This window comes from Lathamus discolor, chromosome 4 (assembly GCF_037157495.1).
Source record: "Lathamus discolor isolate bLatDis1 chromosome 4, bLatDis1.hap1, whole genome shotgun sequence".
NCBI classification, from domain to species: domain Eukaryota; kingdom Metazoa; phylum Chordata; class Aves; order Psittaciformes; family Psittacidae; genus Lathamus; species Lathamus discolor.
This window is the reverse complement of record NC_088887.1, coordinates 36469547-36496739: the sequence shown is the minus strand read 5'-3', so window position 1 is coordinate 36496739 and position 27193 is coordinate 36469547. Positions and strand designations below refer to the sequence as shown.

Below are 27193 nucleotides of genomic sequence, written 5' to 3'. Positions count from 1 at the left end.
TTTCATGTGCATCATAAAATGTTTTGATTATCTAGAAGCTTGTAACAGCGTAAGCCAAGTGACTAATGCAACTAGAACACATCCTTATATATAACTGGTGCTACACTACCCCTCTTCACCTCCTCTCAAGGCTCTTGTACGTTCTAAAACACATTTTGAGAAGCCTTCATCTTCATACATGTTTTGAGCGTGAAGACTATAACCCCAAACCAGGTTTTTATGTTTGTTATGATTTAAGTAGCAAGTGTATCTTTGTTTTATATACTGAAATTCTACAAACTGACTGTACGTCTTTTCTTCAGCAGTTTTTATTATTCATACCTCTCCTCTATTCCAGGAGAGGAAAGTGACTAGAAAACAAATCCAGAAGAACAGAATACACTGGAGATAAAAAAAAAATTAGTATGTGCAGTACCTTCATTAAACAGAGCCCTTTCAACATGTGGCCTGAAAGTATTACAAGCACGGGTATTGTTCCTTGTATTAAGGACCTCACTGTCATTACTTGCCAGTTTCACATGAATTCACAAAACCCTAGGAAATTGAAAGCTTCAGATTTTAATATGTTAATTAAAAATACTTTAAAAAACAAAACAAGGGCTTTAATCAGAAATATTTGTACCACATTCTCTTAAAGTTCAAGTTGCATTAAGTTTGTATTTTTCAAACAAATTTTTACTACAGTAGCTCACAATAATTAAACCTCTGCAAAAGTTGTACAGTCCAGTAAATTTTCTCTCATATACATTGCTATGGATATATCATTTATCCTCATTGTTGAAACTTCATCAGATTTGGGTGTTACAGAACTAGGAAAACAGTGTTCCAGTAACACATAGGTATTAAAACCAAGTAAAACATTTAAGTTGAGCACCATCTGTAGACCTCCAATTAAGAATGATTTTAAAACAGGATTAAAAAAAAAAAAAAAAAAAAGTCCAAAGTATGACAAGCCTACATCACAAAACTCGCAATATTTCACCTACATACAATGCATTTTTAATAGAGAATGCATTTTTTCCAGTCAGACTTCTAACTTCACCTATAGAAGAACACTTTTTTTCCTTATTGAAATCAGGAATAATAATAATATATCTATAAAAAAATCAATTAAGAAATCAATGCTGTCGAGTTGTTATGGCCAAAGGGCACAGCAAATACGCCATGGATAGCACTTTGTCTATCCTACATTTCTCCAACTAACTCACATGTAACTCCATCCACACTGTTAAGAACAGCTGAATTGTGCCACTATGAGGGCCAGTCATTCTCAGTGAATACCACTGCATAAAATTATTGTCTTGAGTCTTCTCCTTCTCACAGAGTAACTAGGAACTTGAATTGTCTTTATGAACTTCTTGCATAAGATAATCGCTATCAGAATCCAAGTTTTCTTCATCTTCTGATGGTTCTTCTGCCTGACGTTTCATACCCCGCTGTTGTGACAGGGCCAATGCATATTTAATATTGTAGATATTCCATTCACAGCTGTAAAAATAAATAGGAATAAGTTAAAAATAAGATACCATTTTCCTCTTAAAATAAAAACACCTTTAAAATAAGATTATATCAAAAGTTCTAACACCAGACTAATATCCCCCAATTACTCTACACTTTTGTGCAGGGTTTTGATATAAACTTTTAAATTTAACAATACATACAGTTTTGAAACATCTTCAAAATGACGTTGGATGCTTTTCTGAAGGAACTGGATCACAGGGAGCAGCTTCACTGACCTTCAATGCAGAAAACATGCAATTTGCGGTGCAATTTATATGTACACATGGAAGTCTAGAACTTTTCTGTACTCACAAAACTTGAACAAGCATACATGTTAACTTTTCAGTATGAACATTTTAAGACAATACTAAATAAACAAAAGCTCTTTGCTTTTGACTCAGCCTTCAATAATTATCTCAACACAAACAGAATATTGCCAGAAACCATTTTTTTCCTAATGTAAAACTGCAGCTTGAAGAACTCATTCTGCTCAATGTAATGATAACAGTTCCTTCCAGTTACTACAATACTTTCTGAACAAGGAACAGTTTGTTTTAAATTGTCTTCTTCTACTTTAAGAGTAACCAAAGGGGAAAATATTTTCCAGTCATTTAAGTAACTAAAACATGAATACCCATGTTGAAGCAAGGAAAGCATTAAACAATGCACTGTTTCTTTTAACCTGCAAGACTCCTTCTCATATTACTTCTCAGTTAACTTATTTTAAATTTGCAAAGTTGTCTACTTTTTGTTCCTGAAAGTCTATAAACTCTATACTTTGGGTTGGCTGAATGTCATTCACAGACAAGGGCCATGTAGTTATAAAGAATGATGTAGAAAAGCAGAGTACTAACAAGCTAAGAGTGTGTGCTATAATCATAAGCCTATAAAAATGCTAAAAATGCAGTCGTACCTGCACATTATTTTTTCATTACAACTAATATGCATAATTGTTTAAAAATGCAAATTCTAAAATCCTACGATCGCTCTTGGAATCTTTATGTGCTTTTAGGCTAAGCAAGCTATGCTAAATTTTACCTGTAATAGCTGCAAAACACTTTTTTGCAATTTATCCTCAAAATTCCTATTATGCATTCCAATTCTATTATACACACTTGTTAGAATCATAGAATCATTCAGGTTGGAAAAGATCTTTAAGATCATCAAGTTCAAACTGTAACTTTTACCATTAGCAAAGAAGTTGTAGGAAAAAAAGTAGTTTTAATTGTTGTCTATGCATTGTCTTAGAATGTCAGCAAATGTTAAGTACAAATCCTAAGCTGACAGGAAAACCAATTTTAAACTGTTTGTCAGTGTTTTGACTTTCACAAGATCTCACCTTGTTTTCAGTTTCTGTCCATGCAGCATGAGCAACTTATGAGCCCAAATAAGATAGAACTCTAAATGACAAGATATCTCAAATGCAGAGGCCAGGAACTCCAACACTTTCTCTACGTACAGGTCTGGGAGTGATGAGCAGACAACATCAACTGCGCAAAAAGGAAAAAGGCTCATAGCCATCAAAGTTGAATAATGTGAAAGAGACCACAGTAAAGCATGAGGAAGGAAAAACAAAACAGAACAACCCCAAAACAAAGAAACAAACAAACAAAAAAAGGAAACAAAAAGTCAGTCTTGATTCCATTTCAGGGTACCGTACCTGTCTTTCCTTTTTGAGCTTTCCAATCACTACCGTATTTAAAAGCAAGAACGTAACACCCTGCCCTTCCTCGCCTCCAAGTTCTTCCTCTTAACAGAAAACTTTCCCCCATCAGCTCTCCTTTAGAACTTCCACCCTCTCCTCCTCTTTCAGTGTAACTACACTTTACTGATTATGTCAGTAACAGGGGGTTGGACTAGGTAACTACTGAAGGATCTCTCCAACCTTAACCATTCTGTGATTCTATGATTCTGCAACTTCAGTTCTGTTTCTGTCTTATTTTTAACACCTGTTAGGCACTTGAAGGCAGTAAAAATATTGCCCTTTTCTTTTGAGGTGAACAAACTCAGCTCTCTTAAGCCTCTCCTCAGCTGTCATACACTCCGGCCCTCTAATAATTCTCCAAGCCCCCCACCAGATGCTCCAGAGTATCAAAGTCTTTCTTGTACTGTCAAGTCCAAAGCACAGGACTCCTGATGTGGCCTCACAAGTGCTCAACAGAGAAGACTAATTGCTTCCCTCAAACTGTTGACTACTTCCTTGACACTACAAGCCCAGTATCTGGTTAACTGCCAGCACAGTTATATGCTAATACATGAGCATGCTGCAAATTGGTAAAATTTGCACAGTATTGGTAAAATTGGTAAATTTACACAGTAAATTTACACAAATTGGTAAAATTTACACAGTTATATGCTAATACAGGAGCATGCTGCAAATTGGTAAAATTAAATACTGCATTAAAAAGTTGTGGTGTTTCTTCTGGGGTTTTTGTCTTTTTTTTTTTTTTTAATAAAATACCCTTTCTTAATCTTTAGTCTTCAGCTACAGTAGACATCAGTGTTATACTTCTCCCCCCCCAGCTCCCCAAGAGCTAAACTCTGCCCTTTACAGCTCAGCTTATTTAGCTTACACATCTCTGCTTACAGAGATTTTAATTTAATGGAAGATCTACTCGCCTTCATCACTAGGTACACCCTCTACGACCTCCTGAATTAGTTTTTTTTCATTCAGCTTGAAGGCCATGACAATAGCCTTAGTGTATTCCTTTTGATGCAGTGTTTTTCGTATATTGCTCGGTGTGACATCAATATCCAGCTCAAAAGGATCAAAAATTAGCCCAGCGTCAAGTGAATAGATAAGGAGACCCTCTGTGGTGGTGGCTGCCCAACTTCGTCCTAGAAGAGAAGTCAACAATATTTAAGAACACAGCTGAGTTTTCTAGGATAGAAACAAAAGAGTAATGATAAACAGGTGACTCTTCATTATTTACAAGATGTGGGTAAGACTGAAAGCCATGCATCATTGATGGATGACTGTCAGCAATGACAGTACATGTGAAAAATGATGTATATTGATGATGATGCTGAAAGTGATACATGCTTCTGTTTCCCAATTATCCACTATGTGGGAAACTAGCCTACAAACCTAGCAGCACTGTGTAACATCTAGAGACACCATCTCCAAGCCATTTGTACTTCATTATTACTCATCCAATTCTCTATTTTTTTTTGTTACTATCAAATGAAAAGAATAAGCCTATATTTATTGTTAATACTCACCTGTAGGAGAGAATCGCAGGCAAGTCACTCTTATTTCCGGTTTAAAATGTCGATAACTCATGTCACCTAAAAGAGAAGTTTAAAAGTGATTTAAGATATTCACCAAAGTTCCCAGTCTAGCTATCAACTCTAACTACACTGTTATCATTATGCTGATAAATAATGCAGAACATGCCAAAACTTGGCAGAGTTAAAGACAAGGTAAGTAAAAGTCAGTCCATGCCCAGGAGACCCTATAGCTGAATCAGTGGGACTGAATTCTGCTCTTTGAAAATTAAATCATCGCTACTGGGTTCCATACCCAGGAGACCTGTTTCCTGCTGCTTTTACTATGCAAAAGGACCCACCCATCCATCACCTGAACACCCATGTAACAGATTCCTGCAGCTACAGAACATTTAGGTAATTTTAACTTTAAAACTGAGCTGAACAATTTAAACCCTTCTTATCTGGTATCAAGTCTATGTCAAAGGTTTTGATCCACAAAAAACTAGTAAGAACACAGCAAAACCAAAAACCATACCTCTTTTTACTCCAGGAAGGGGAATGGCAACACCATCTTCATCTCCAGCTCCTCCATCAATCAGAGCCATGCTGCCAAATTCAGTCATTTTTCTCCGATCTAAGTACTCCTAGAAAAACAAGTAAGTTCCACATCCACTGCACTGAAACTCCTCTCAAACACGTATGCTAACTGAAAATTCTTCCTAACATTTAGGAGTTGTCTAATAATTATTTCGCTACACTTTCTTCCAAAATCATGGAGAAACTGCCTATTTCACAATACCAGGCAACAGCATCCAACCACAGATGCGACTCAGGCTGCTTTGCTCTTAAGGCCTCAGAACAGCACAACTCAGTTTGGACTGTGGTTTCACATTATTATAATGTTGTTCTACTTAAGACATACAGTATTTCCTCAAATGCAGCCCTATTCTTCTTCCCCTTCAGGTTCCATAACTGCATCATGCTAATAGAAGGGCTGACAGCTATGCAAATGTTTTAGGGACTTCCCTGCTCTCCATTTTAAAACATCCATCCCCTCCAGGACTCTTTTCTAGCAGTCTGATTTCTGATATCCTTTTAAGCCACATGTTGAGATACACTACCACAAAAGAGGGCAGCAGAGCAACAAAGGCTGCTCCACTCTTGTTAAAAAAAAAAACCACAACATACTTGGAACCACAGTCAAATACAGCCTGACATGAACACGGGAATAACCCTCATTCTCCCAGACAAGGGGATGGCAAAAAGGGTTACCAGAATTTTGTTCTTTCTGATGCTTTTCATCGTTCACTTTAAAGGAACTTAATTTTGCTTTTGGCAATATTCAGAAACCCAGTTTGTAAAGGTCAGTGATGCTGTTCTGCATCCAAAATAAAATCCTTCATTTCTTTGCTAACACAAGCAACTGACACCCAGGGAAAGTTACAAAATATTGATAGTTTAAATTTTCAATTTTAAGTTAAGTGCCAACTGACTTAACTATGCTTAAGGGTTCTGCTCATTCAGTACAAACACTGCAATCTGACAAGACTTTAGTAGTTAGCTTAATGTCAGGAATTAATTTTAATTAATTTTGTTTTCTGTAAAATACTTCCTTACTACTCTCCTGCACAAAACTAAGAAAACAGACCTCTGCTTAACAAAACATTCATGAATCTCACGCAATGAGATGTTAACACCAAAACCAAAGGGGTGGGGGAGTGAAAAAAACCTGACTCCTGTGGTCACATACCTCCATTGCATCTAAAGAAAAGTTGCATGAGATTTCAAATTTTTTCATGAGAATCTGCTCCTTGACATTATATATACAGACAAATTTTGACAATCCACCTGCCAGAATAGACTGACCATCTGCTGAGTAACACAGAGTAGTAAAAGATCTGGAAAGAAAAAGAGAAAGTAGTTAATTCCACTGCCACATTTGAGCTGGAAGACACACAAGAATAACCATTTCATAGGAAAAGCAGAGATCTTCACTCACACAGTATGTACTTGACATGCAAAATCGTTTACCACAAACAAGTACTTGGTGCTTTACTATGAACTGCAAATAATTCAGAAGTTCAACAGCTTTCTGAAGTACTGCCACACTTCTGATTCTGAATGTCAGCTCAATGAATGAGCTCTCAACTACACCCTACACTATGGATGGTCAAAAAGCTAGAGAAAAAACTGTAACGATATGTTTTAAAGAGAGGTTTGAGAGCTCATCACAAAAAAAAAAAACAACAAACAAACAAACAAACAAACAAAACATTTGAGAAAAAAAGTAAGGGTTTCCTTTTCCCATTTTGTTTTGAGTGGGAGCAGCACAGAGGTAAAAAAAAGGAGAGGTTCAAGGGAAAAAGAAAAGAATGAAACTTGACTTTCTATGTTGCACTTTTTGACAAAACACAACTTGCCTTCAAACATTACTTCACATTGCATAGTAGCATGTGTAATAAACCCCACAGCATATAGGACTTCTTTTAAAAATGTAAGTTTCTAGACACTAACAGTAATTACATACTAGTGCTTACATAGCAAGATACACACTTAAAAACCTACCACATTTAGCAAGTGAACAACTTGCCATGAGCAGCTCAATATTATGCTGCCAACCCAAGTTTATAACTGACAAAAAAGATCTGATCAGTAGGTGGACAAAGCAGAAGACAAGAAGGATCCATCCAGATGTCAAGTCAGGCAGTCATTTAAAATCCAACATCAGAATAAAAATACTTGAACAGCAGATGCACTCTAAAATGTTCATGCAATTCAAAAGATACCTCTTTTCACTGCAGTCTCATTTACTTACTTTCCCTTGGCTGATTGTTTGGCAGTTATTTTGTCAAGCTCCTTCCTTCCCATCTGGAGATCATGCCTTCCCTCAATTGAGCCAGTTTGCACTGCATTTTCATGATCCCAAAATGTTATCTGTCCATTCAAAGCAGCAACTGCAAGCTCCTTGCCATCGGGACGGAAAGCAACAACAAGAACTGCAAAGAATTCGATCAATAGTTCAAAATGCTGTGAGGATATTTTTGAAGTAAAATACACTATATTTTTCTAGGATCTTATCTCAACTACTAGAAAAAGATTCAGAGTAACAAGCATGACTACTTTTTCTCTGGAAAACATGCAAATGTTTAGCTAATTATAAAGCTAAAGCCAGTATTAAATCAAAGTGATTTAATAAGTTGAGAGAAATATCTCAACTTTTGGTTTTCATTACCAAGAATAAATGTCTATATTTGCCTTGTTCATTCTTGAAATATTTTTAATAGTGTTTTTATATTTGATAAAAGATGAAATAAAGGTTACCATCTGAGTTCAACATAAATGTCTCCTTAGTTCTCCAGCTTTCTAACATATCCCATAACTTGACAGTTTTATCCCAAGAGGCACTAGCTAGAACACACTTCATTGGGTTAAAGGACAAACTGCTGATGGGGCCCTCATGACCCGATAAGACCTAATAAAAGAAAAATTATAACATGGAATTAGGTGAAAAACAAATTAATGTAGTCTGCATTCAGTAAACTCTAAATACAGCAATGAAACCATGACTGACTTGTCCACATATGCTTGAGTTCACTTTTGCACATGTGGCATGATGCATACCAGTGACTCCCAACTTTTCATTTTCACAAGTTCTTGGGTTTTTTAAAATCACTGAAGTACAACCACTGCATAGACCTCTGCAACCATTCTTATGCATGCACGTAGGCTCTTTAGAGACCAAGACTTAGGAATACAGTGTGCTTCCCCCACCCCCATGTCAGAACAATCAGATCAGTTGTGAAAAAGCAAGTCATTGCTCTGATAATTCATTGTGTCTTGCATCCGAAAATATTAAAGAAAAAAACGCTAGTAAGAACTGTGAATAAGAGTAATACAGATTTTTTATAGCATGGAGTTCCTGCTCCTCTCAAAAGAAATCAAGGAAAGAAACTAAAAACTCTGGAGATGCACTCAAGTATATGCTGAGTTACTACAGTGATCAGTATTCAACAGCTATGCCAAATTACATGCATAAATTGCTTAGTTCATCTACTTGTACAACATGTACAATAATGCTTAAGAATTAAAAACAGCAAGTGAGTTTGAATTGCTCAGAAGTACCATGTCCTTGCTTTATTACATCTACTCTGAACAGAATGCTTTTCAAACTAGCAGCAAGACAGTGGGTTATTTCTCACCCTACACATGAAAAATCTTCTACACAAGAAACTGTGCCCTGCTTTGCTCCAGCAAAACTGTCCATGAAATCCGTATCAAAGTCTTCGGACAGCACCTAAAATTTCTTCATTACTTGGAAAAAAACCCAAAACCAGACAAACCAAAACCATGTAGAAAACAGTATCTCTGAAGAGCTACTGGAGGAAAGACTCTCATGTCCATGTGTTAGCTCAGCAATACTGGTGTTACTTCATCAGCTCCAAAATTCTAAAAACATTTTCCCCACAAAAATCCAGTATAGCCTCCATGCAACAATCAAAAATTGCCAAGAGTAACATAGAGCAGCTCTAGTTCTCAAATACAACAAAACAATGTTGTACTAAAAACCTCCAACAAATCCCAAAAGTACTTAGGATCATCACAATCTATATTATGTGTTACATTCAAGCCCCCCAACACTGTAGGTCCTTACATCTAGCAGCCTTCCACTCTGCATTGACCAGATGAATATTTCAAAGGAATCCTGTGAACCAGCTGACACAATCTCACCACTGGAGTCCACAGCTAAACAAGAGAACTGACTTGGTCGTGGAGATGTAAAGGTACGGAAATTGCGGTACCTGTGGTAAATGTGAAAATTATGAAAATGTTTCAGGTAGATTTAAACAGCTGATTTACAAACTTTCTTGAAAAGGTATTTCGTTTTACTTGTAAAGTCTTTTAAGCTATCTATGGAAAAAATATTATTTGTATAAAATCAGATGCAAAGCCTCAGCATAATTCTATGATTCAAAAAAAGGTATTAACAACTTTCTAGAAACAGCAGCCAGAAATACTCAAACAGAAGAGCTTTCTTCTACTACACAGCATACGCCCATTCTTTAGAAAGCACAGGCTCATTTACACATCCAGTTCTGTATACAGTTTTATTAAAATAGCTTCATCACTAAAATGATGGCAAGCATTCTGTTAAGTTATTCTGGCTGCCTTCTCCCCCTTTGAGTAGTAGGAATGATAAAATTCCTAATTACTAAATAGGAGGCAAGAGCAGTGTCGTGGTTTAACCCCAGCTGTAAATCAGACCACGCAGTCTCTCTCTCACTCCTCACCTTCCCCTCCCTGCCTTTCCCCCCACCCCGCTCCCAGAGGGATGGGGAGGAGAATCTAAAGAATGTAACTGCCACGGGTTGAGATAAGAACAGTCCAGTAACTAAGGTATAACACAAACCACTGCTGCTACCACCAATAATAATAATAATGATAAAGGAAATAACAAGGGAAGAGAATACAACCGCTCACCACCTGCCAACTGATACCCAGCCCAACCCCAGCAGTGATATCCCTTCCGGGTAACTGCCCCCAGTTTTACATACTGGGCATGACGTGCTGTGGCATGGAATACCTCTTTGGTCAGTTTGGGTCAGGTGTCCTGTCTCTGCTTCCTCCCGGCTTCCCCTCCTCCCTGGCAGAGCAGGAGACTCACAAAGTCCTTGGTCAGACTAAACATCACTTAGCAGCAACTAAAGACTATATGACACACAAAAGCTTTTTTGAAGAATTACCTGTGTAGATCAAAAGCACGCACTGTTCCATCTAGGGAAGCACTCAAAATGACATAACCATTGGAAGTAAAAGTTACAGCAGTCACACCACTGGTATGTTCTGTAAAAGTGACAAAACAGAAGCTACTTGAAGTGTTCCACACTTTCACCTGCATGAGAGAAAAGGAAAGCTTTATCAGAATTTCCATCAGCAGTTCAGACAGAATGTAAAGGTAAGGTAGTAGAAGAATAAAGAAGTCAGTCTTAGAACTCTGCAATAGCATAAAGGATTTTCAAAACTATTGGTAAGGAATTCTGTACAAGTGAGACAAACAGGCCACAGCTTATCATTAAACCCCTGAAGACACACATACAACATAAAAATCTAAGTGGAGATACACAAAAAAAATTTTGAAACAAGGTTAGTTTTCTTGGAAAGCTGTAGCACTTACTGAGCATTTTCGGTTCCCAAACTTCATACTGTCTAATCAAGTGTCAAATTCAAAACTAACTGCAAAGCCATTCCAGAAGTTACAATTATTGATATTATGGGGTTTTTCCCATTGAAGAAAGATGTTATGCTTTTAGCTACATGCAGTTTGAGACTTCTGGGGTTTGGCCAATTTAGTATCCAAATGGCAGAAACCATGAAGTGGCATGTCTTTTTCTGACATTCACAAGTTTTGATAGAAAATAAGATACTATCTTTGTCCCATTTACCTGCCAAGAGACTGTGGGATTACACTACAAAACATCTTTAGAAAACCAACAAAGGTACCTGTCATTGCAGTACAAGTCATTCATAAGAAGCTAGTTTTTCTTTAAAAGAACACAAGCTTCTGCAGTGGTACATTTCAGAAAAATCTCTTTAGGGATTGCAATTTTATAAATAATTTTAAATTGCTTTCACATCAAAACCAATTATTAAAAGGACACGAACTTGGGTGAAGTTCATTCATTTCAAAATCTCATGGAATCACTACAAGCAGATGTAAGTTAACAGTTAATGAATTAGATCTTTTTGTGTTTATGGTGATTGGCATCTATAATGATTAAAAAATCATCAGCTAAATAGCATGAGTGATGCAATCTGTAGAGGATACCAGTAATAATAAACCAAAATATATATATTCAAGAGAAAAATCAGAACACTTGAGGAGCAAAAAAATACGACTTTATATTAAGAAAAACACATTCATTTACAGTAAAGGAGCTTTTTAGATAAATTAAAAATTCAAGCTCTTTACTATGTTATTAAGACTCAAGTTCGTGTCTCATTACTACTGCCTCACTTACTTTCCCATCCTCCCCTCCAGTTACGATGTACTGTCCATCTGGAGAATATGCTAATGAAACCATGCTGTTGAAATGTCCCTGCTGCTTCAGCACGTAGGACTCGCTTTGCCATTCCCACACCAGGAGCTGACCCAAACCTGTAAACGCAGAAGGATTAACCAGAATTAAGAATACAATGACCCTGCAAATGCAAGCATAGTTTGATACAGACAGCCTGCATCATGCATCTATCAATACTAACAAAAGCCCTTTCCCTTTTATAAGATCAAGGCAACTTTCCTCAAAAAGCAGGAGTTGTTATTTGCATTAACAGTCTCAATTCTGCAACAGCAATGCTATCAACCAGATGATAAATTAGATGGAAAGAAAAGTAGGGCTACACATACAGGTATAATCTTGATTATAATGCAAACCATTATGGACTGGGTAGGAAAGTTGGAAGATACAGGCAGCTTTGAAAAATGACATGTGCAACAAGTGGCAAAGGAAGAGAGACTCGGTGCAGAACAAAAGCATATTATAAATTACAAAGGCTATGGGCTTTATCATAATTCTGTAGAGTTTTCATACATGACATCTTTTTTTTTTTTTGCCTTTGTCAACACAACACTTTCCTGAATCACAAGAACTCTGTGAGGAGAAACTGATTAGGGATACTTGCTTTATTATATCTAGACACTACAGAGATGAGACTATAAATTATTAACAAAACTAACATTTGGGGGTAAGATGAGTAAGAGGAATTAGGGCTCGCATGCCCACAACATTCCTCATTTTTCCATGAATACAGACCAAAAAAATTGACAAACCTGAACATCCAAAGGCAATCCAGTCACCAGTACCGTTGATAGAAATGGAAGCTATCCTTTGGTCTGAAATACTGAAGAGAGAATCACTCAATAAACAAACTTGTGCTTTCATGCCTTGTGTGATAAAACTTCAAATGTGGGGTTTATTACCTGTGTTCAAGCAAGTTCTTTGATTACTAAACTTTTGTATTACTGTAACATCAAAAACCTCACAAAAATTCTTGCCTTGTTATACTCAAAAACATCAAACAGGCAATACTGCCTTATTCGGAATGAAGACAGAATATCCACATGCCGAACAAAGATGTACTTGCCAGCACAGAGTAAAACTCCCCACGTTCAAGAAAAAGAAAAAAAATATTTTTTAAGCAGGGACATTATGCGTTCTTTAGCATCACAGAGCAATGGAAAATATTTTTTTTTTCAACTTAGAGACAATTTACAGATATTACATATGCAGAACTTCCCCCTTTCCTCCAGTATTGTCTTTATTTTCTGCAAATAAGCTGAGAACAAAGTTCACAATGTTAAAGAAACCTATAGCCAACAACTAAGTATGCAGGAGTTCCTCACTCAAACTTTTGCATAATAAGCTATGGAATGCAGCTGTATGGTATTTATTAGGTACGTCTAACTATGATCCTGCCTTTCCAGAAATTACAATACTAAACAGACACTCCTGTTTTAAGATTTTTGTGCTCTGATTATTCATCCTTCAGTATTAAACATAGTTACTTCTCAAATAAGAAACCTCCCTAAAAAACGTATCTCCGACACAAAACCAAACAAACCCAAAACCCAACAACCCCATACCTCACCTCAACGAGTGGATCAGATTGAAATCTGGAAGCTCATGGAGGTGAAAGATTCCAGAGGCAAAACCAGTGACTAAAAGGTGTGTTTTCTTGTGATAGGCTGCACATGTCAGGTTATTAAAATCTCCTTCCTTATTGAAAAAATACCTGGCATCAAAAAAGTTAGAAGCAAACTGAATGTGAAAGAAAAGCATGCAATGACAGATGCATTTAAATACAGGTCAAATAATTCTGATCAAGGTATTCTACAATAAAACTAAAAAGCAGTAGTTCCAGAAATTGCTAATATATGTACTTTACATAGCTAGTGAAAGCCAATTCTCTTCTTTTCCGCAATGTTTACAGCTGCTACAGTAACCTGATTATAAGAAGGGTACCTGATCACACACAATGAAAGGGACTGCACTGTGCATTTCCTATTATCTAATGCCTTAATGTGGATGGCTCCACGCATTCACTGCGAGTCCTCTTACAGAGGAATTGAATTCACGGAATTGAAGCAACAGTCATAAATACTATTGCCTAGAAAAGGTCTTCTCAGTTTGTAGCTATATCCCTTGCTGAAATTGAACAGGTAAGCACCACATGATAGTCAAATAAAAAGAATATCTGAACATTATCCAATGGCTGCATACTCTGAATTCCTTCAGTCTGGAAGTGATGCTCACCAAAGCTAATTCCACCACAGGTTGGGGTAGGGTACTTACTTTATACCTCCTTAACAGTCAGAGAGACTGAGAACAAAAGCTTGATGTCAGGTGCTCCCAGATGGCCCCTACATACATCCTGTACCTCCTCCTTCAACTCCACTGACAAGAGATTGCTTATGAACATTACCCTTCTTCAATCAAAGGTAAATGCTGTGACTATCTTACAATTCTCTTTGTAAGCCACACCTCCTTTGGTATTGACAGACATGGAGATCCTTCCGGAAAGCATCTCCAAAGTGTTCACCAAAGAGGCTGATGAACTATCTTTATAGAACACTGCTGTCACCTCTTGAAGTTATCCAATCTCTTCTTGCAAGAACTCAAAGTCTATAGACTTGAATCACTTACTTTGCAACACGTGAATATTTAACCTTTTCTCTAGTCTCTTGTTCACTTGGATTGGCTTTTCCATGAATTTCTTCACCCTTTGGCTCTTCAAGAAACTCTTCATCATCTCCTGCTGCATCCTTTTCTCTAGCTGCGTTTTTAGGGGGCATGGGCTTCAAACCATCAAGCTCTGTATCACACTGCCACACACAGAGAGCTGCATCCTGGCTAATTGTGTACAGCTAGAACACAAACAGAATTATTGTACAATACCTGTGTTTTGTACTCTGCTGTCCTGTTACAAATACAGACAAGCAGAAGAGTTAGCAAATCTGCACTCTGTTATTATAATACATGACTTAGTCCTCTAGAACCCAACGTGCTTTCAGAAAAAATCACTTGCCCTGAGAAGTGATGATTTACTTTACCTGCCCTCAGGTAATTTTTGCAAAGACCAATGGCAATTTGATTACCAGTTACCATTACAGCCAATTATTTTTTCACATTAAAACTGTTATTTTTCAAGGGAGCTATTTTAAGTAATTTACCCTCCCTCCTAAAGTTTACTTCTTCAAACACTCATGGTGTTGTAAACTCCCAATCACAGCTGAGGAACTGAGACATCTTACTTACAGATTTTCTAAATTCTGAGATATTATCAAAACAGTCATCATCCTTACCTACAGATAAATTTTATTATTAAAATAGTTGAAGCATAATCTTAAGAATGTTTTGTGATTATACATACATCTAGACTGTTCTCTTCAAAAAAGCAGGCCACTATTACATCCTTGTGCCCTCCAAGTGAGTAGTAGATCAAGTTTGCCCACCGTTCTGCTCCGAACACCCATGTAGACATGTCCTTGCTCCCTACTGCGAAACATCTACAAAAGAAAAGGCAATCTGAATTAGAATACTGGTTTGCAAAACCCCAATTCATGGGGTGGAGAACATCATGAGCAAGAAGACACCAGTCACTAACTTAAAAGTAATTTTACACACAACAGAGCTTTAAACTGAGCTTGGCAACTCTAACAAAGGTAGATGGAGTGCTTGCATTCCTAAGATACGTTTCTTTTATACATAACTAGGCATTTTTCAAGCAAGAATCCACTGCTGATCCTTGCACATTTTATACTTTCTGTTTAGTCTGCCTAAACACATTTTTCTTAATTCAACACAGAATGAGAATCAGAAGAGCCAGAAAGAGTTTTTAAAGCTAGTACAATACTAAGCAAAGAAAACAGACTGCAACATGCATGCGAGTATTAAGAACATGGGCAGGGAGACAGCACTTCGGTTTAACAACTCACTTGGAATCATCAGTCCAGTCAATACAAGTTGTTTCATCATATGGACCATAGTAAGTTTTGTCCAGAACAAATGCATTAAATTCTCTCTTCTTCCCAGGAGCATGGTACATAAGAGCAACATTGTCTTTTGTAATCACAAATTTCCTGTCATGTGTGGGGAAAAATTGCACACAAAGCTGTTAAAGCAAACAACTGTTCAGTACAGACTGCAATACAATGAAACAAAACAATGTTAAAAATGGTTACTGTGTTATTGAAATGATAAATATAGACTGCTTTTGAATGAAAAACAAAAAATTATTTCCAGGTTGTTATTAGCCCCCAACTTACATGATGTAAACCAGAAAACCTTCAGTAAAAATCACTTCAGTTGAATAATGAAATACTTGCTGTCCAATTCTCACAAAGGAAAAAAAAGTTCAAACATTCAAACCACGATACTCTATTTCAACCTCTCTTCACCTCCACATATCAGCCACTTTCAGCAACACAAAGCATCTACACCCCTGTTACACATATCTTTTAATCTGGTCCTGCTGCCAGTATAATTCCCTAACATAGAACTGTGATTCCAACTTTAACTCAAAAACCTCATTCGGGATCACTTTAAGTCAATCCAACTGAGAAATGCTACCAAGAGGGGAGTTTGCACTTTTTCCTCTTACCCTTCTGACTCTTCGAACATTTATATCACCGCACTTCAGACCTGTGACCATGCAGTTAAAATATAAGGGATGTAAACAGAAGCACTGGATTCAGAGAACTGCCTCTTTCAGTAGCACAGTTTTCTTAGACTAACCCAAACACTGACCCAAGTCAGTAGTGAAACTGCACTGACACAAGTGCTATCGTGCAACCCCGCAGCACTGTCTCCCTGTGGGGTCTTTCACCTTATGCCACACATAACAGCAGTTAAAACTCACAGCAAACCTTCTTCATTTCAAAGAGCCCTACCACAAACAACATGTGTTACAGGCAACTTTCCTGACAGTATCTGTTTCCAAGGCTTTGCTTTTCCTCTTTTCTTCCCCTCTCAGCTTTACAGATAAAATACCCCCTACACTAATCAGTAAGGATCATCCCAGATTGGTCAGAATGTCTTCAAAATCACAACTAGTTTATGGGGTACTTTCTGTTGTTTTGTTCTAAAGCACACACATTTTACTTACTTGCCATTAGGGGAAAAGCTCACACTGTGAACTGGCTTGTGAAAGTAGAAGTGGTGTATCACACATTTCCCAATCAAACTGACAAGCAAGGCAGCTCCCTCTGTAAGCACAGAAAAAGAAGGATTGTGGAAATAATCAAATTCCCACAGAAACCATAACCTTAGCAAGCTTTAGTTTCTTTCCTTAAGCTGGGGGGAAGTACCTCCTCAGAAAGGTTTCATGACAGTGTGCTTCATATTATTAACAAGAAAAATATAATCAAAATCACAATTCACTACCTAAATTCTGTAAATAAGTTCTTCTTAAGTTCTGTAAAAGAAGATATCTTCCGCAGAAATTCTAACATAATTTTTAAAGCAGAGCACTTCTGATTTGTGTTAAGGCTGAATACCTAGCAATACACCAGGTACTCATCTTCCCCCTCTTGAGGCTGTATTTTTCTGACATTCTTTTACAAAATAAATGCCTCCTTTATAAAAGTACCTTCATCAATCAGAATGGCAAGACTTCCATCTGGAGAGAGTCCCACGCACACAATATTAAGCCGTGTAGCCAATGGGAGTGTCTCACACTTATTGCTGCAAGGAAAAGATAAAACAGTAAATTTGGTACGAGTCATCTTCAGTAACAATGAAATATGGTTTGATACCTTAAAGCCACAGAATACACCTAGATGTAAAACCCCCATGATTTTCTTTAGCTTTCACAATCCCATAAACACCAACTATGTAAGAGATGAGCCCCTGACCAGAATACCAGCATAATGAGCACCAATCAATATCAATTAATTAATTTTCATTAATCAATCATCACTCTCTGGCCTATAGCAAAGGGCAGATGACAGCCTAGACCTTGACATATACAAGAAAACATAGAACAGTCTGGGTTGGAAGGGACCTTTAAGGCCATCTTAGTTCCACCCCCCTTGCCATGGGCAGGGACACCTTCCACTAGACCAGGTTGCTCAAGGCCCCATCCAACCTGGACTTGAACACTTCCAGGGATGGAGCAGCCACAGCTTCTCTGGGCAACCTGTGGCAGCAGCCTCTCAGAAACACATGAGAAAACCATACAACTGAATCCAACACAAGTCATCTTTCCCCCTTTTTTGTTTCTAACACACGCTTTTACATCCTTCTTATCCTATACTCCTCACAGGCCTATGTACAGAAACCTACACCGTGCAAACGCCTCAACGGCTACTCTGCTAGGCAGGATTCTACCTCTCAAGGCTAAGCCACGGTAATTCAGGGTGTTTTACACAGCAAACCACCCTGGAGAGCCCCAAACCGCAGCAGCTGCGGCGGCGGCGGCGCAGGGAGCACTGTGCCCACCTCCCATGGACAACACGGACTTGCCTGCCGCCGTGCCGTGCCGCCTACGGGGGGGTCTGGGTAGGGGGCTGGCGGAGAGCTAGGCCAATGACCTGCGGGAAGCCCGGGAGGCATGGAGGGAAGAGACAGACACTGGGCCTCGCTTACTTCTTCAGGTCAAAGACGGAGATCCTGTTCCCCACGGGGCTGATGAGGGAGCTGCCATCGCGGGTGAAGGTGAGGTTCCCGCGGCGGTACACGGTGCCCAGCAGGCCGGAGAACTGCGAAGGGAAAGGGGAACTGCGGTTAAGAAGGCAGGGGGAAGGCGGCAGGGTCGCACGCGGGCGGCACTCACCCGATACGCGAACTTCATGGCAGCGGCGGCCGCACGTGAGGAACGCGTGGAGCCACGGCCGGCACCGGGGGACACGGAAACGCGGCAGCGCCGGCGCGGCACTCCCACGCATGCGTACGGAGAGGAGGCGGTGGCTTCCCGCCGGCCTTCCGATGCAGAGGGGGGGACTGTTGCCCGAAACAAAGGGCTCCGTGGTTCAGCCCGTTCTGCAGCGCTCGGGCTGCCCCCCCTACGCGTTGGCACAGCCCATGCCGTCACCCGGCCTCGCCGCCGGTCAGTCGCTCTCAGTTTCCCTCGAGATACCGCTGCTGGGCGCGGGGCTCCCGATCGTGAAGGGAGCCAGGGGAGGCGGAGCGGGAGTACGAACGGAGAGCGGCGGGATGTGCGTGTGTGTGAGGTTCCCCGGTGGCAGCGGGGCTGCCCGGGACGTAAAAGTGAAGGCCCTTCTAGGTGAAGGTCCTGGAGCACAGGTGTGATAGGCAACGGCTGAGGGAGCTGGGGTTGGCTACTCTGGAGAAGGCTCAGGGGGCACTTTATCACTCTACAACTACCTGAAAAGAGGTTGTAGTGAGGTGGGGGTAGGTATATTTTCCCAAGTAACAAGTGATAGGACAAGAGGAAATGGCCTCAAGCTGTGCCGGGGGGGGGGGCCTTAGATTGAGGAAAATTCCTTCACTGAGACGGTAATCAGGTATTGGTACAGGCTGTCAAGGCAAGTGGTGGAATCACCGGCCCTGAAGTGTTCAGAAGCCATACAGGTGAGGCCCTTACTGACATGGGTTAGTAGTGAACTTGGCACTTTAAAGGTCTTCTCCAACCTCATTCATTACACGATGTCAAAAGGGGCAGCGCTGAAGGGGGCCCTGTCCGTGCTGGGCAGCTCCTTCTCAGAGTGGCAACCCCTGGCAGACAGCTGGAGTGCATGCTTTGAAGTGCTGTTCTAAATACAGCCCCTCAGTTAAGCTTAGAAAACATTCTCCTGTTAAAGGAGCTTTGGCTAAAAGTAGCTTTGGCTAAAACAGATGAAGCAATCACTCCTTAAAAGTTCAATAGAAGTCACAGCAGGGGAGAAGTTGATATCTTTTTAAAACATGTATATTTAGAACTGTAACGCTTACAATTTCATTAAACAATCTTAGTACAATGTGTTTGATCTAACAGTATATTACAGAACAATGTGAAAAATGATTTAATAGCAAACCATGAAAATGGAATTAATTATAATACCTGCAGTGTCAAAGTCACTAACTTGTTACCTTTTCCAGTCAAAGAATCCCAGCAGTCATTCACACTAAATGATGCTTTGGGTTTTATCCAGAATAAAATGGTATGATTTCCACAGAGATAGGGCATTCCTTCACAGAAAGAAGATGCATGACAGTTTTAGCTAGTAGGTCTACTTTATACATCTATTTAGGCATACTTTTTAAAAAACAAAAATTAATAATAATTAAAAAAAAAAAGTTTAGACCAGTGCAGGGTGTCTATTCATTTTTCAACTTAATTGCTATTCTTTTGGGAAAGATAGTTTAGTTTTTTCTTTCCCTTTATAATTTAGCAGAACCTGAGTTTAGAGGAAAAAAAAAACAAACCAAAACAAAACCAAACCCAAACCCACCAACAATTAACTTTTCTAATGAACAGTTCCTCACTTTAGTTTTACTAACAAGTATTTGATATGGGACAGTTTTCTTCTGTGGAGTCTGTTGACAACGCACCATTATAGATCTGCAAGTAGAAAAGGTCATTCTCACATTAAATGCACAAGTTTCAATATCAGAAGCAGGACATCAGGAGTTGTAATTTTTCCAGTCACAGGTGGATTTGCAACATTCACAAAAATTACACTTTTTTTTTTATTTTTACATTTTTTGTATTTACATTTCAGATATAAATAATGAAATTCTTTAAGTTACATGTTTTAACTTTGCTTCACAATTATTCTACATCTGCAAGCTTTCCTATATCAAACCAACCTCTTTCTTCCATCACGAATGCGGAAGTCTGGCCTCTAATCAGTAATAATTACACTACTCCTTTATGATGAAAGGTTGACTGTTCAAGTATCACATCATACTGAAATTTTTGCCCCAATTTAAAAACTGAGGCAGCAAACCAAGCCACTTAGAAATGGTAATAAAAGAAATTAATCTGGGAACTCAATAAGCCAAATATTTTATTATTAAATTCTATCAATATCTTTCTTTGGTAAGAACTATGCAAGAGGATGACCCAACCCCCGCCCCGAAAAAATCATATAATATGTGACATCACAGTGTCTACTCTGTGAAGAAGAAAGCCTCAAAAAATGAAGGAATTTTGTTCAGTTAAGATTGTTTATAGCAGTAGCTCTTCCATGCATCTAAGTATGCAAATGATGGAAGTTTAATAAAAAATTGCAATGGCAGGAATTAACAGTGATAAAACAAACAAACAAAAAACAAACAGAAAAACAACTATTACACCAGGGAATGTGCTGTTGTACGCTTTGTTGTGTTTCTGGCACATGTGGAAAGGCTTGTAAATTACTAAAATAAAAATCCAAGATTTGGATAATTACATTGTCCAACTCTAAATTCTAAAACATGTAGGAAGTGTGAAATGAATCTCTCAGTTGCCAGTCAAAAAAATAAAGAAGTGGTCCAAATATTTGGATTTTTTGCTTTTGTTGCCCTGTGTTGTGAAGCAGGATGTGACTGAAGGGAGAAAACCCAATAGCTCACACAAAACCTACTAAAGTGGCGATATAAACTAGCTGACACAAGCTTCACTGTACATTTAAATTGATACAATTGTGTGGTGCTTCCATGGCCAGTACATGTTGAGTGCCACAGATCTCCTTAGAGTTAAGAGCGTTACAACATAGACTAATCGGGGTCATAATCCTTTAAAGTGCTTTCATATCCAGTTTCTAATGGGTTTTGTTTTCCATGTTTTCATAGAGAGTTGTCACGTGACATTGACTTCCAGAACGTGGTCGTCCTTGCTGGGAATAACAAGTATTTGCATACCCATGCTGCAGTTGAATACCTGACCAGATGAGAAGGGTTGCAGACGGGGCATTGGCAAACCTTTGTGTTCCCCACTAGCTGCAGAATGCAAGCTACCTCTGCTCCTAATGCTGCTGCTGTCAGCTTGATCATCCACATTCTTGTCCACAGAGAGGTTATCATTTTCAATCCAGCTATCTGTTTAAAACAAAAACCTGCAGTTTTATTCCATGGAGTGGTTAAACAACTTTAATCAGAGCTCAGATGCACAGTCAGCTTGCCACGTGTTAGCAGTTACTAGTCATTTCTGCTGATGTTAATAGTCTGTGCACACTTTTGGCCAGCAATGGAGGTAACAGAGTGAATTGTATTGGTTTTTAAGTAGAATTTAAGTAGCATTACCTCACATTTGTCACAGGCTGGAAGGGTGCACAGATTTCCTGGAGCTCTGCTGACAAATGCTAAGCTGTTTGTAGGAGTGAATTCTCAACTACAGCTCTGGGACTACTCAGCAGTATAGATAAATAAAGTAGGTGGCTGTGGCAATTTAACCTCTTCATCCAATATGGTTTATACGCCACAAATTTTCAACAGTTCTTCTATTTCATAGAATCATAGAATGGTTTGGGTTGGAAGGGACCTTAAAGATCATCTAGTTCCAACCCCCCTGCCGTAAGCAGGGACACCTCCTACTAGACCAGGTTGCTCAAAGCTTTATCCAACCTGTCCTTGAATATTTAATCCTTTCAAAAACTGGGAAAAAAATTCTAATTCTAAAAAGCTAATGAAGACGCAGTAGATGTGCAGTTTACAGACAACAAAACCACAGGATTAGAGGGCTATCAAATATTTTTCACTTGATTATATATCTACTGGCAACTAATTTGCACAGTAATATTTTAAGGAAGTACAAGAAAACACATTCCTCCTCACAGAGGAATAAGGCTGCAACCCAAATTCAAAGTTCCCGTTAGAGCAACATTTTTTAAGTTTCAAGTTAGAGCTGTGCGTAAGTTAAATAGCAAAGACACCTATGAGTAGTTGGTCAATGTACTTCCTAGCCTTGCTTCTCTCTTTACACAGAGCATAAGAGAAGCAGAATCATTTCTGTAAGTAGCCATGTAGTTAAGACAGCTTTACCAGCATCAAGTTGTGTGGAGTGAGCAGAATGGTGAGGGAGGTATTTAAATAATCTGACATCAGGAAAGGGTAGGTATCCAGCAAACAGCGGCATCACTTCCATGTGGACTTTGTGAGTTGCTTGAGCTGCTACAGGCATTGATATCACACCAGAACTTTTCCCGCAGACTGCCCAGTTACTACTGTTGTCAACAACTGCAAGAATAAAGAGCAAACACTATAAAGATCTTCTCTGAAAAATGAAGAACACTTAATGCAGTTTTAGAGGACTTTTAAAACTAATATTTTAGCAATATCTAAAAGCTCATCTGCTTTTATGTGTGCAAAGCTGTGCAAGGTAATTAAAAACAGCCCTACCCAAAAGGTAGCATAGTTGGGCATGTAGCAGTTCAGACTGGATGGATATTCTACTTGAAGACAGATTAATGATGAAAAATAAAACGTTCTCAGCCTAGCACAATGAATATTGCTGAGCAGCCATATTCACAATACAAGAATATATGCCATAGAAAGCCTGGCAGATACCATTATCAAGACAAAACTACTGGGGAATTTTGGCAATATACTGAAGAAAAATATTCTTACCCTCATACATCAGTTTTGTTGTGTAATATCCATCTGATTCCGTTAATGCTTCATCTCTGTCAACTTCTGAGAGGTCAACAAGTCGGGTGACTGACACCTCTAAAGAGCAGAGTGAGCCTGTTTTACAATATTCTGCCCCCAGTGGTGGGAAAATTTCAGTTTTCACACAATACAATGTCTGTCAGGAAGAAAACAGTGCTGTTATCAAGAAAAAAGAGGTGGTTTATTTGTGTTTAAACTGAACTGGACAATTGATACAGGACAAACTTAAAACATCCACATCCTATTAAATATTTTTAGTGCCAAATTCAGTTTTAAATAATGCTCACTTCATTATCTTCCTCAGTTTGAGAAAATAATCAAGCCGAATTTGATTCAGTCTATTTCTGATACCAGCAGCAAGCACACCATTTTCCCCTCCAGTTCTGTGCTTTTAACTCAGCCTTTCAATGCTCCTAAATGAATCATAGAATCATAGAATAGTTAGGGTTGGAAAGGAACCTCAAGATCATCTAGGTCCAACCCCCCTGCCATGGGCAGGGACACCTCACACTAAACCATCCCACACAAGGCTTCATCCAACCTGGCCTTGAACACCGCCAGGGATGGAGCACTCACAACCTCCCTGGGCAACCAATTCCAGTGCCTAACCACCCTAACAGGAAAGAATTTCCTCCTTATATCCAATCTAAACTTCCCCTGTTTAAGTTTTAACCCATTACCCCTTGTCCTGTCACTACAGTCCCTGACAAAGAGTCCCTCCCCAGCATCCCTATAGGCCCCCTTCAGATACTGGAAGGCTGCTAGGAGGTCTCCACGTAGCCTTCTCTTCTCCAGGCTGAACAGCCCCAACTTCCTCAGCCTGTCTTCATACGGGAGGTGCTCCAGTCCCCTCATCATCCTCGTGGCCCTCTGCACTTGTTCCAGCAGTTCCATGTCCTTTTTATGTTGAGGACACCAGAACTGCACACAATACTCCAGGTGAGGTCTCACGAGAGCAGAGTAGAGGGGCAGGATCACCTCCTTGGACCTGCTGGTCACACTCCTTTTGATGCAGCCCAGGATACGGTTGGCTGTCTGGGACAATAATCTTACTATTTAAACAACATAGTATTAAAAATGTTTCTCGGCTCCTCACTGCCCAGACACATACTCAGATTCCGATTAATACAGAACTGCTTCATCACTCCTACCATCACTGTCCCCAGAATAACAGTGCCCACGTTATCAAAGAGCTAATTTTTAATTACTATGAAAATGAAATTTCTACCAACCCCCCCCCCCCACTGTTTAGCACAGTTAGTTCTCTTTAAAAACTCCACAAAGATGCTGATACAGATGCCACCACATGCTAGTTATGTGCCAGTAGGTAAAAAAACCCACAACCAGCCTAAAATATTGCTCAATGCCAGTTTGTAATAGGCAAACAGACAAAAGGATTTGACCAAAGGAGAATCTTCTCATGTTGCTACTTTCTACCCAGGCATCATAAAGGGTAGCACAAGACTGAATTAAGAGATGAGATTAAATAATGTTGATATAATTTTGCATTAAAGAAATTCTCTCTAGTCTATAATCTTCCTAGCTGATGAATAAAAAGTTTGTCCATAAAGGGAAAGAAGAAACATTTAAGATAATGGCCTAGAAAACACTAAATATTTCATGAGCGGAGCTCATCTCAAGCACTGAAAAAACAACTGAAATGCTTTTAAATAGCAAAGATTTTTCGGAAATTGCAATTTGCTTTGGAGAGCACAGTCTTAAACCTGCAGGGAAAAAGCAGCTCAGTAATCTACAGACAGTCTCCATGGCACAAGCCCAAGAAGGCAAAAACACAATAAAAAATGAAACAACATTAAGTACACTTGTACAAGTACTTGTGCTTCCTCCCCACAGTCCAGTGGCAACTATATAATTCCACCATAACATATCAAGCTTCAGTTCTACTGTTCAACAAACTGGCTTTGCAATGATTCAGTGTCAGTAGCAATGTCATTAGGTAAACAGAAGTGGTTTTAATGTATCTCTTGAATTTCCCTTTCTGCATATTAGGAAACCGTATTTCACTTAACATAGGCTATACTTAGAAGAGAGTACTTACAAAAAAATTTTCCACTTGGAATTCATAAGTGAACGGCTTCAGGGTAATAGACTGTTCTTCAGAGGTAGCTGGACAAAACGTGACTGAAAACAGGCACTGCAAGGAGAGAGGAAGCTCTTTTGTCCACCTCAATTCCCATACAAAGAATATCGATTGCTTACTGTATATGACCTGAAAGAGAATGTTTATAGTATTAGCTCCTTCCTTCCTCTGACAAAGGACTGGAAGTGCACATGCATAAGTTTGTCTGTTCTGCCATTAATATTGTTTATAAAAACAAATTACCTGTTTAGTGTTAAATAAATCATTAAGGAAAATACACAACCAAAATAATGGTTTGTTGTTTTTTAACAAGGCATGCCTAATTAAAAGGGATACATTTCACTGTCAAAATGAACGTTTCAAAAGGGACTAGTTCACAAATCAAGTACGTGTGAACAATATTTTATTCAAAAGCCCAATTTAATAAAAGATTAATAATGTTTGTGTATAGTTTTCCTAGGCACCAAGAACAACCAATTTAGTATCATGTTCAGACTGAAAGGCTAAAAGAAACATCACAGGGACTGTTTTGCAACTTAACTAGTTTATAGCTGTATTTAACTGGAAAACACAGTCTCTATCTTATTTTTTTTCCCTAAAACCTCATGACAAACTGTAGCTGTAAGATGAACATATTAAATGCTAACAATCATATTAGTGATACTACATTTGTATAGCTGTTGTTCAAACAAGTATGTAGTACTTTGCATGAGGTAAATGACCAAGTTTGAAAATTTACCTAATAATCTTTGCAACTTTTAGAACTTAATCTGAGATCTGCAGGTATAAATGCCTTCTAAAGCATCTTTAAGAATCAAGAGGACTCCAAAGGTCTGACCTAACATCAGCTATCCGGCCTTACTTACTACAAAATCTATGTGTCTAAGTTGTAACAAGAACTTTCATCTATCTGTTGTGCCAATGAGCTCATAAACCACCAAGTGAATCTTTCACCTGTTGAGATTCAGGGTTCAGAGGTATCAGCTGCAAATCTGTACAGTCAGCAGAATTTTTCAGGCTGTTGTCTGAAAGCTGGAAAGAGAGGTCTGACAAATTCTGTACACAGACTTGCACATATTTCCTGAAAAACATGACACAGTTTGTTCAACAAAAGTTGGACAGTTATACTAAAAGAGTATAACTTGTTTTCAAAGTACACAGCTCAAGCAAGAACAAAATGGGAGGTTTATTTGTTTTTTTCAATCTGTTCCTCAATGCTTCTGAGTCTATAGAAACAAGGCTGTAAACCAAAGAACAGAGGAGTGCCACAAGGATGATGAGGGGGCTGGAGCACTGCCTGTATGAAGACAGGCTGAGAAAGTTGGGTTGTTCAGCCTGGAGAGGAGAAGGCTGAGTAGAGACTTCATAGCAGCCTTCCAGTATCTGAAAGGAGCCTACAAGGATGCCAGAGAGGGACTCTTCATTAGGGACTGTAGTGATAGGACAAGGGGTAATGGATTTAAATAGGGAAAGTTCATGTTAGATATAAGGAAGAAGTTCTTTACTGTGAGAATGGTGAGGCACTGGAACAGGTTGCCCACAGAGAGAGTGGTGAGGCACTGGAACAGGTTGCCCACAGAAGTGAATCCTCCACCCCTGGCAGTGTTCAAGGACAGTTTGGACAGGGCCTTGAGTGACATGGTCTAGGGTGAGGTGTTCCTGCCAGTGGCAAGGGAGTTGGAACTAGACAATATTAAAGTCCTTTCCAACCCAAACCAGTCTATGATTCTATGAAGAACTACACCAAAACAGGCTACCTTAGTTTAACTACACAGAAACAGGCTAGCTTGATTTATCT

The 27193-nt window shown here is 38.9% G+C and overlaps 2 protein-coding genes across 3 annotated transcripts in view; both read right to left on the bottom strand.

Moving 5' to 3' along the window:
* Positions 1–538: 538 nt before the first annotated feature.
* Positions 539–18662, bottom strand: PWP2 (PWP2 small subunit processome component). Its single transcript, XM_065677069.1, has 21 exons — positions 18538–18662; positions 18351–18463; positions 17353–17447; positions 16870–16969; positions 15701–15844; positions 15136–15271; positions 14409–14629; positions 13354–13497; positions 12536–12606; positions 11727–11863; positions 10452–10600; positions 9362–9509; positions 8032–8182; positions 7526–7706; positions 6461–6608; positions 5246–5354; positions 4723–4788; positions 4120–4338; positions 2840–2990; positions 1662–1736; positions 539–1488 (listed from the first exon to the last, which is right to left on the bottom strand). Exons 1-21 carry the CDS (start codon positions 18553–18555, stop codon positions 1329–1331), a joined length of 2736 nt encoding a protein of 911 aa, XP_065533141.1. The 5' UTR covers positions 18556–18662; the 3' UTR covers positions 539–1328.
* A 954-nt stretch (positions 18663–19616) lies between these two features.
* TRAPPC10 (trafficking protein particle complex subunit 10) overlaps positions 19617–27193 on the bottom strand; it is a 44893-nt gene continuing 37316 nt past the window's right edge. The window contains exons 19-23 of one of the 2 annotated variants that reach the window (XM_065677067.1): positions 26350–26476; positions 25354–25524; positions 23253–23430; positions 22668–22862; positions 19617–21725 (exon numbers count right to left, since the gene is read on the bottom strand). In XM_065677067.1, the coding sequence (XP_065533139.1) occupies positions 21487–21725; positions 22668–22862; positions 23253–23430; positions 25354–25524; positions 26350–26476 (910 nt within the window). In that variant the 3' untranslated portion in view covers positions 19617–21486. The remainder of the gene's footprint in view (positions 21726–22667; positions 22863–23252; positions 23431–25353; positions 25525–26349; positions 26477–27193) is intronic. The other variant, XM_065677068.1, reaches the window with a different exon arrangement.

Bases quoted from the DNA above. Each gene is read 5' to 3' on its own strand.
- PWP2 (XM_065677069.1), bottom strand. The intron at 17,448-18,350 runs GTAAGCGAGGCC...TTTTCCTTGCAG, and splicing joins TCCGTCTTTGACCTGAAGAA to CAATAAGTGTGAGACACTCC. The intron at 12,607-13,353 runs GTGAGGTATGGG...TTCTCTCTTCAG, and splicing joins AATCTGATCCACTCGTTGAG to TATTTCAGACCAAAGGATAG.